Source organism: Centruroides vittatus, unplaced genomic scaffold (genome assembly GCF_030686945.1).
Source record: "Centruroides vittatus isolate TY-2023 unplaced genomic scaffold, ASM3068694v2 contig_874, whole genome shotgun sequence".
Taxonomy (NCBI): Eukaryota; Metazoa; Arthropoda; class Arachnida; order Scorpiones; family Buthidae; genus Centruroides; species Centruroides vittatus.
The window spans coordinates 1,812,883-1,823,443 of NW_027122566.1; the positions used below are offsets into that span (position 1 = coordinate 1,812,883).

Sequence of the window (10,561 nt, forward strand, 5' to 3'; positions counted from 1 at the left end):
CCGGACGGTCGAAAATCCCCTGGAATTTTTCGTGGGTGGTCTGAACCGAATATATCAGGCCTCTTTGTTCTCCATCCGAACGCTCCATTGTGGACATGACCGAATCCACAACGAACTTGATAAGAAGACCTTCTTAATTCCCACAAGTCAGAAAGAGTCCCAGAAAGCTCAGATAGAATCTAGTTTTACATTAAAAAAATCCTCCCGGTAAGAAATTCCTTGGCAGATGGCTTTGTGTTGCACTGTCTTGTTTCTCAAAACAAGCAAACAATAACATGTCTTTTGTGAAAAATGCAGAAACAATATCGTATGAACAATAATTACTGAAATTTATTAAACAGACCGTGGCCAGATGGCCAGACATAATCATCGATCTATCGTCTTGATGTTACGAAACATTTATCTATCGACCATCGCTTTGTTCCAGATCTTAAAGATTTAATGTAGATAGTACGGGCGTAAAGAGTCGTTTCTTATATCTATGTGCTTAGCCAGCCGGATGGTCAAGGCGATTAAGGCTTTTAACTCTTACTGCTTTAGGCACAGGCTAGAAATTTCTAGAATACCGACTTTTCTGGAGTAGCCTAAATGCAAATGTTTCTAATATTAACTTGGATTTTAATTGCACAATGTTATGTGAAAGTGTATTAAATTTAGAACACTTTTTTCAAGTATGAAAATGATACGGTACGGTTAATATACATGGTTTCAATTAAAAATTCTATCATACATATTGGCATGTGTTCAAAACTATCCATCTAATGTATTAATAATTAGATTATTTAAATCATTTCATCGTGGAAGAAAAAAGAAAAAAGCTGTGGTTTCACACATCAAGAAGTCGATATACGCGTGAAAGTAGTAGCCAAATCTTTCCTGAATCTGCACTTCGTTTGGCAAGATCAAGTCCTGTGAATTTTTTAAAATACAGTACATATTTTAGGGCATAGAAAGTAGCTACGACGTGAGGTAAAGTTTTGTAATCATCTAAATTATTACAGATATCCCCGGATAACCTCATTTTCAAATATGAGAAGTATGCTTGCTTGAATAAAAATATATATATATATATACATCTAATGATGGTGTTTTTACTTAAAAATTGTGACGTTATGTACGGGGATGTCTTCAATTCCAATCCGTGTTAGAGCGAAACCGTGTTGTAGGAATGCCGTGTTGTGCGAGAGATACCTGGTTTTTTTTTTTTTTAATGTAAAATTGGTTGCCGAATCTAAAAATAATAAAAATGAGACTACTTGGAGCGAATATAGTGATTGAAACTCTCATTTTAAGATGAAAAACTGGAATTTTAAAATCTTTAAACGTGTATAAAAAATGCGCAGATTCCGGCTAGATTTGGCCTCTACTTTCACGAGTATTAGACGACCGGATGGCCGAGAGGTTAAGATGCAGCACACCGCTCTGGGATACCCAGGATCAAATCTGAACAGGTCGAAAAATCTCCAGGAATTTTTCGGGGGTGGTCTGATCGGATATGTCGACCCCCGTCCCTCACTGCCCGGCCGCGCATTTAGGCCTAGCCGAACCCATAATGGGCTTACTTAAAGAGGACCTCTTAGTGCCCACAGAGCGAAAAGAGTTTTTTAAAAAAGCCGACACGGAGAGGTGATTCAAGAACAAACCAATTGGCATCGATCGCTTTGTTATTGTTCGTTCGTTTTTCATTAGGTGCGCGCTAAATCCTATCAGAAAGAACATTGCCTCTTTGACTCCATTGAATCTCAAAAACAAAGACATAGTTCCGTATTTTATTACATATTTGGATTCTTCATCGCAATTAATGGAAAATGGCAAAGTTTAATCAAAATCGAGTCATCAAATTTTGAGATCTAACGCAATTGTGTAAGTCATATAGAAGAGGCTTCGCCTCAATTGTATAAGGGTTGTCAAGTTGTGGGCCATTTTTACAGCAGAAAATTCGGCTAGATTTCTAGAAAGTTTTTTTCATATGTTACTGAATTATATCATGTTATCCATTATATTAAATGACTTGTCAACGCTTCACATTTTCAAAAAACGCTGAATAGGGGAAAAATATTGCTATTACAACAGGAAGGCAGCAAGTACTATTAACTCATTAAGTCAATAATAATTTATATCGTTCATTTCTGTGAAAAAAAATTGATTTTTCCTTTACAAATTTCCATTTTTTCCAATTTTTGGGTGATATCATTTTAAAATACTGATACCTGCAAGTCTCCGTTGATTTACAAGGAATATTTATTTTATTTGAAAAAATATTTCATAATTTTATAATTTTGCTAAATTGTATAAAATTTATTATTATTATTATTATTATTTTTATTATGATTATAAAAATAGTATATATTTTTAAAATAATTTATTATTATTAAATTAGTTACTGAGGATTTTGGGCTATTAAACTAATTTTTGTTTAGCCACAAGGTGGCACAGCAGTGGCGGTTAATAGAAGAAAATGGCGTCGCTATCGATTCATTGTTTATGCTGAAGATATTGAAGAGGTGAAGTGTTTCACCTTTATTTTGTTTTGTTTAGTATTAGATAGACACTGCCGACATGGAGGAGATAGTAGCCGACGTTTGTGGTCTGAAATTCGACATCGAAATCGCTCTGGAACAACAATTAGGAGCGCTGCCATTGCCATTTCCTGGCATGGATAAGTCTGGAGCAGCCATTTGTGAATTTTTTATGCATGGCATGTGCAACAAAGGGTCAGCTTGCCCATTTCGGCACGTGAAAGGTGACAGGACGGTTGTCTGTAAACATTGGTTACGTGGCCTCTGTAAGAAGGGAGATCAGTGTGAATTTTTGCACGAATACGATATGACTAAGATGCCCGAGTGTTATTTCTATTCCAGGTTTCACGCCTGTTCCAATAAGGAATGTCCTTTCCTTCACATTGATCCAGAAGCAAAGATCAAAGATTGTCCCTGGTACGATCGCGGTTTCTGTCGTCACGGACCCAACTGTAGACACCGGCACACTAGGCGAGTCATGTGCATCAATTACATGTGTGGTTTCTGTTTCGATGGACCTAATTGTAAGTTTATGCATCCTAAATTCGAACTTCCCATTCAGGATCCGGCGCAACAAGCTAAGAAAGCCACTATGTTATGTCATTACTGCGGCGAACCTGGTCACAAGGCTGCCGCTTGTAATAAAATGCCTCAGGAAATGAAGGAAGAGCAGCAGATGAATCGCTTGCAGACCATTCACACCATACAAAGTATCCAGACTCAGGTGACGCAGTTGTACGGTCAAGATTTCGGTTCCAAAGCCTATAGGCCCTTAGAACAAGTCACCTGTTTTAAATGTGGCGAAAAAGGACATTACGCTAATAAATGTCCTAAAGGACATTTAGCATTCTTAAGTACTGCTCTTCAGGGACAGGGTAATAACAATTCTCAAACTGCAATTGAACAATGATGTTTAATGGTTTAATTTCATAACATAAAAAAATGTTTTGTTTATCACATCACATTAGTTTTTAGGAAATATATTAATGAAAAGAATTCATAAAATTTTTCCAATTTCCATCTCACCACTTCGAATGATTTTTCTTTAATGTTAGTTAAATAATTTTATATGAAATTTTTTAAACTAGTTAATTTAACTGAGAGAACAATTGTTTTAAAAGAGATTTGATAAAATACCTTTCTCACATAACATAATTTGTGTATTATTTTTGCAACATAAATCTTTATGCAAAAAAAATATATGGTCATTTAAGATTTAATTTTTTCTGTTGTACTTTTAAGAAGATTGTTTTTATATGTTAATGAGGATTTCTATACAAAATTCTAAAACAAAATGAATATTGCACAATCATTTGCATATATGAAATTGTTCATTTATATATGTTACATGGTTTATTGAATTAAAATTCCATAAATGGAACAGATATTCATTCAATCATACTTAAATCACTCAAAATTTTTACATCTTTCAAAAAAAGAAATCATTGTGTATGTTGGCAAAGTATATTTTTTTACATGTGCAATTGAAATAAAAGTCATACATCTGTTTATCAAAACTTATTGTCATCTAAATGATGATTTTAAGTGTAACATTTTAAAGTTAATACAGTTTAAAATTACATAAATCTAGTATATTATTAGATCATAATTGTTAAGACATTTTTTATATATTGGAATGACTAAATGTAGTTAAGTGGAAGAAAAATCAAAAGTTTTGCTGCTCTTAAGTTCAATTTTCTGCCGACAGATGGCTACAGCTGTACATCGGTTGAACAAGAAGAGTCATTTTGTTCTCTGGTATGAAAATCTTTCAATCAATGTTACTAGATTTAAGAATGATTTGCTAAATATTATTTATTGCCGTGGTCTTTTAAAGGTAAAATTATTTAAATATGCAAGATTTGTAGCTCTAGATAACGATTTTTATAGTTTAGATATTGGTTCTCAATGAATTCGTTTAGTCTGATGAAACAAAAGATAAGAGTTAGAGGAAAAATTCAGACTTTTTAAATTATTTTTTTTAAAGCGTAGATTATTTATAAGCCAAATTCTTTTTATTTAAAGTACCATTATAGAAACGAATCTTTTCATAATTAAAAAAAAATTAAGATTAAACAATAGAGCGCCATCTGATGTACAATTTTAAAATAGTTTCAAATCTTAACACAATGTGTGTTACTTTTAACACTAGATTAATTGTTTATATCGTGATTTTAAGTAAAATTACCAAACTTTGTCATAAATAAGTACAGTAATTAGTAATTTGAATTAAATTTGCATTGTCAAATACAGTTTTAATGCATATTAATGCTGATAAGAGTTAAATTATCTCAATTTAATATGCATATTCTATGCAATCTCTGTGGATGAAGCGGTCAAAAATTACACAGAACCACCTTATTAACTGTAGTATTTTCGACTGGAGTAAGCTGGAAAATCCTCGCATAGAATAAGAGCGTGGCTTTAAAACAGCGAATGTGACCATGTCTATAAAAGATTCCGATTTTGATCATCGACATCTGTTTGGTAAAAAGCAAAACATCGTCATCTTGAAGTAGCACATGGGGCTAATTGCATCAAACCAGCTGACCGTCTGTTGATACTTATTACCAACATGGACGATAAGTAAAAGCTGGCGACTACAGAATTCCATCAATCAGATTTTTTACAGCTGTAGCCGACAGTTGACATCAGAAATGGCTAAGTTTTATTTCAGAGCAGCATTGATTTCAATTCATTCCTTCTTCCCCAATCTCTTCTTCTCTGACTTACGACGAGAAATAAACTAGTTGAGAAATTGTAAAAATATACCATTTTTTTCTTCTTCCTTCTTCGCATCTTCCTTTTTTTTTTTTTTTTTTTTTTTTTTTTTGGTCTGTCCTCCGGAAAAGAATCGTTTAACTTTAGCATCGTGTTTCCACCAAGAAGTCGTGTTTTTTCTTTAGTAATCTTTCGTGTAAATCTTCACAAATCTCTAAATATAAGCCCATATTTTAATTTTAAAAACGGGTCTTCTTCAAGGATTTATTCATGAATCACAGGAGGAAGGATAATTCGTCTTTTATATTAACGTTCCGGTCTGAAAAAACGCTAGGAATTAAGTAAACAAATGCAAAATTTATTGTCTAGACAATAAAATTATGAAAGATTGGAGTTCATTGGGAAGGAAAGGAAGAAAAAGTCAGTTTTTATCGAGTCGAACGGATGAAACATTTGCTATAAAACTACAAACTATCCTCCATTCATCCGAATTAGTCAAGTTGGAAAAATATTGTCTGACTGGAGTTCAAATATGGACTAAGGTTTATGATGTTTTCTACTTTCTGTTATCAGTGCAACAGACTGATATCTTAATAAATAATGGCGGTCAATCCAAGTATCCACTACTAATCCACCATCACGTTTTCCTTACGGATAACACGTGAGACGAACCTCAAGGGAGAAAGCGTGACTTTGGATGTTAAGAAAACTGTTGCTGTTGTCCCGGGCCCCATCTTATTGCCAAAGACATTTGTGGTATATTTACGTCACGCCTTTGAAGAATTTAGTGCCCTCCGTTAAGTGGCGCCACATAGCCAGCGACTTACTCCACTCCTCTCAATAATTAATTGCCTATATAATTTCCAAAATCTGTTAAAGGTTTTACTGATGTTTCCCGTTGGATTTTGGTAATTTAATTTCGTGAAGATGGTCTAAACAACGCCTTATTTGTCGCGTTATTTAGCCGCGTTAATGGTGATTAATAGACCAATTTTGGCTACTCTTTTTAAACATCCGAACATTGTAACACTTAAAATATAAAAGTTCTATATAAGTGCGAGGCTTTAAACACACAAAAAAAGTCCGATTTAATGCCGTAAAAACACGTTTATATTCGCCATGATCCCGCGTATACATGACTAGAAAGCGAAAATAAAAGCGACAATAATTATGCTAAGCTTTAAAACCGATTACGATAATTGTGAAAATTGTTATTTTAATATTAACAGTATTTAAACTAGAATATATCGGGGATGTACGTCAATTTCGATTCGATAGAACACGCCCTTTAGCGAGAACGTGTGAAATTAGACAATGCTAATGACCAGAATAATGTTGAACGTCGGTAATGAGATAGACAACGAACAGATGTCACCTGTAAGCATTTGGGATTCTATCCTTGTCATCTCAAGTGTCACGACAATCAAGCGAATCAGACTCGTTTTGAATAACAAATTGCTACGAGTCACAATAAAATAGCTTCGACTGCTTCTCTACTACTTCTAATCAATAGGAGAGAGACAGAGAGAGAGAGAGATAAAAAAATAACTTTCAACTCTACTAAACTAAGGAGCTAATTGGATGCGGTAATTAAATGTTATCATTTCTTTTACATTTCTTACATTTTTGTGCATTTATTATAGAAGAAATGCCAATAAAATTTCTATGCGGGATGCACTTTTGCAAATTTGACTGCAGTAAATTGCATTGATCTAATTATTAAGTTAATTATTCTCTTCCTAAGCTAAATCTGACAATTCACTATAGAGACGAGTAAGTAGCATTTTTTTTCTTTTTTTTAAATAAAATGACTTTTTATTCGTTAATTAAAATGCTAAATATAAAATATATACGGCGATTTATATTTTTAATTAAAGGAAAATAAATTCTTGCGGATAAATCGCGCAAAATGTTCGGTTTTTTTACCATTAAAATCCGATATCTTTATAGAATAATTAAGAGTTTTCCGCGTATGTATGACTAATCATAGAAGAACCGAGTCATTTTTTAACTTATTTTTTTATTATTTTATTAATGTGAGACTCACTTAAGAATCATATAAGTGCCCCGTGTACCTACTCGACAAATATTCATCGCTGTTTCACAAGATATCGCTGTTTTTGTCAGCCGATGATGAGTAATTGCTGCAGAAGCATTTCCTTCAACTGCAGAGCCGACATGTCAATGTTTAGATGCTATATATTCAAAAAGAAAACATCACAGTAATCTTCCCTTCCCTGCTCCAGGCAGTCGATCCAAGTTTTAAAATAATGGTATTTCATAAAATTATATTTCTATATATATTCAACGGGCAATAATCCACGTTTTACGCACCCAAGAGATGAAAATATGTAAAATCGTCCATGTTTTTTACTCCTGATTACGTTCTCGTAAGATCTTGAATCATCATCTGGTGAAGATAATAAGACCCTTTGCTCTTCGACCAATTTCAAATGCCACTGTGAAATTTCTCCATTCAGATTATTGCTTTGTTCCATTTATTGAATTGAATTTTCATCGAGTAAACCATTTCATCCCAAAACTAATGCATGCAGAGAAAGTTTAAAGGAAGCGATCTTTCTATACAAGGTCAATACTTTTCGTTGTAACAATTTGCATTTTATAAAACAAGAGACTATTTTTATCCTATAATTTCCTAAATATGTTAAACTCGAATTCGCTGTAACATAAAATATAAGCGTCAGATGCTCGTTTTCACTTCACATAAACTATCTTCCGATATATCTTACCCTCCCTCAATCAAAAAAAATAAAATAAGCTCCAACAACTTCGATCAAAAGGTGTGTCTTCAAACAAACGTACTTTCGGCTGCATTTTTTTCTAAAATAATCTATTTTTTTTAACGAATTTAACAGCTGAATTTTGAAAATTCGAGAGTTTTTTAAGTAAAAAAAAGTGTGATTTAGTTTACTGGGCATAGTTTCGTATGATGGGTGGCGTTTAATTAGTTTGTCACACGTCAGTCTGCACGGTCAAAGGTGAGAAATGTCACATCTGTTCTATGGACTCAATCACAACTTCTAGCGCTGCTAGCAACATCATTCTGGTAACAGTCGACAGGTGTCGGCATTGTCACAACTTCCACTAGAGACTACCTGAGCATCAATGGAAGGCACGATTGCAGTCAGCAATAAATTAAGCTAACTATACAGCGCGAGGGTGATTAGTTAGAGAGGGATTTAACTGATTGGTAAACAATTGATAAACTCCCCTTAATTATACCTCCACTAGAGACTAACTGCATAATGGAGGAGGTCGGACAGCTTAGTTAGGAGAAGATTATTAAATTAAACTAGCGCGATTGACATTTTGCAGCTCGGAATTCGAATTCGGATCCTGGAAACGGAGGGAGCGGGTCGAGACGGCGAAAAATTGAAATTTATAATTATACAGCGGCTTAAATATTTAAATGAAAAGTTGGTTATGCTCGTATCCTGTTGATATGACGGCATAATTAGAGTTGGATGGATCAAGCTACAGGTCTGTCAATGTCCAACCTCAATGTCACGCTTGTGTTGTCGGACAAAGGGAGCGTAAAGCAATACATATATTTTTGTGTGTATGTCGTCATGGAAACGGTGGAGATTTAAGCTGTTGATGCATGTATAATAGGACGATGTGACAATGTCATAACTTACGTCAGCCATTACTCTGCTGTCTGTAATGTATTGAACGGTAGATATATTTTGTCATCAGTGACTGCTCTCTCTCAACCGTTACAACGTTGTTCCTATTATCCTAACCTGGCATTTTAAGTACTCTCGTACGATTGGTCGACCTTAACCAATTACAAAGTAGATGTTATACAAATTAAAATTTAGTTTCGGATCAATTTAGCACTAGATTAATCTTGTGCACGGTTATGGAAGTATTCGCAGGATTAATATATCCGCAGTCGGAGGCTCGCGCGGTGAGAGAGAACACACATCCTGCTCCTTTTACGTCCTCCACGTTTAACGACCGATGCAAATTGTATCGTGTCCTTTTAATATATATATTATATTAGCATGAAGCGAGCCGGATGAAAGGGTTTCGTTTGTCGATACGCAGAACTCTTTATCACCCTCCGAGAACGGAAGGTTTTACTCGCTTCCTTCGATGCTCCTGGCAATAATAAGAGAGTGAACTGAATGAAATGCCAGGGGGGGGTTGAATCTTAAATAATATTTAAAGCGTATACTTAATTTAAAATTCCTTCTTCATAATCTGAAACTCCGAGTAACAAAACAAAATAAGAAAAGAGCAGCAACACCTGCTTGTAATTAGATGAAACACGGTATTAGAAATTCTAGTTTTCTGTCTTGCATAATTACGGTCTCAACTTTCATATTTTCCAATGGTAATCCCAGCCGGAGTGGGTAGAAGCAACTACATGATGATCGAAGCTAATCTAGCGCACCGACTGCAGCGCCTCTGGTGCTAGTCTCGGGAATTAGGGACAGATCTCCTTAATCGTGTCTAACTTCCACTCACTAATTGTGTGCAGTCGACAGGGATTTTCTCTCTTAAGTCTCCCTGTCAACAAGTTGTTGCCTCACTCCCGCTTAAATTATTCCACTTCTTACAGTAACAACCTTCATTTTTTACCCTATACTTTTCATTAATCTTAATCAACTTAACAAGTATTTAAATGCGGCTTTATTGTACTTCAATTTGCATGAAATAAATTCGCGTTACATCCGACTTTATCTTCCGAGCGTTACGCCGTTATTCCGTCTTGAATTTTAAAAGAATTCTTTCGAAAATTCCTCAATTCCGCGCCGCTTCTGCCCAATTTTTCCCACTCCGAAAATATAATAAATTATGGTGTAATTGTTGATTTTTGAATCAGTTTTAAGGTAATTTTCTAAAAATAAGGAGGATCGCTTTTATCTTATAAGATGCTGCAACTCCTCCTCCTCCTCCTTCTCATCCAAAACTGATTCTCCTTCCTAGAATAAAAACCTCGAATAAAACTTTTATTATAATATATATATGTACAATAATAATATAGAACATTTTAAAACGATTAATAGATTTTTATGAAAAATATTAAAGTTCATAGAATAAAGATATATGAGAGAAGGTAGACGGAATTAGTGAAACGTGACTTCGATCCAGGTCATTAAAAGTCGTCTCATGTGTTTGTTCGAATATTAAGTAGCGTATTTTGTATTGATGATGTGTTTTCGAGAATATTGATGATTTTCGTCCAAAGTATGGACTCGCTTTAAGATTACGACATCATTAATTTAATTGGCGAATAAAAACCTCGATGTGTGAAACACAAGCTCATTAAATGCGCTCGGACATTCGTGAGT

At 34.3% G+C, this 10,561-nt stretch overlaps 1 protein-coding gene across 1 annotated transcript; it reads left to right on the forward strand.

Annotated features, from left to right (window-relative positions):
* Positions 1-2,434: 2,434 nt before the first annotated feature.
* Clp (Cleavage and polyadenylation specificity factor subunit 4) lies at positions 2,435-4,036 on the forward strand. The gene has a single exon (XM_067279471.1). The coding sequence runs from the start codon at positions 2,560-2,562 to the stop codon at positions 3,427-3,429; it is 870 nt and encodes a 289-aa protein (XP_067135572.1). The 5' UTR covers positions 2,435-2,559; the 3' UTR covers positions 3,430-4,036.
* Positions 4,037-10,561: the final 6,525 nt, after the last annotated feature.

Excerpts from the sequence above, each read along its gene's own strand:
- Clp (XM_067279471.1), top strand. The coding sequence starts at position 2,560 with ATGGAGGAGATAGTAGCCGACGTTTGTGGTCTGAAATTCGACATCGAA.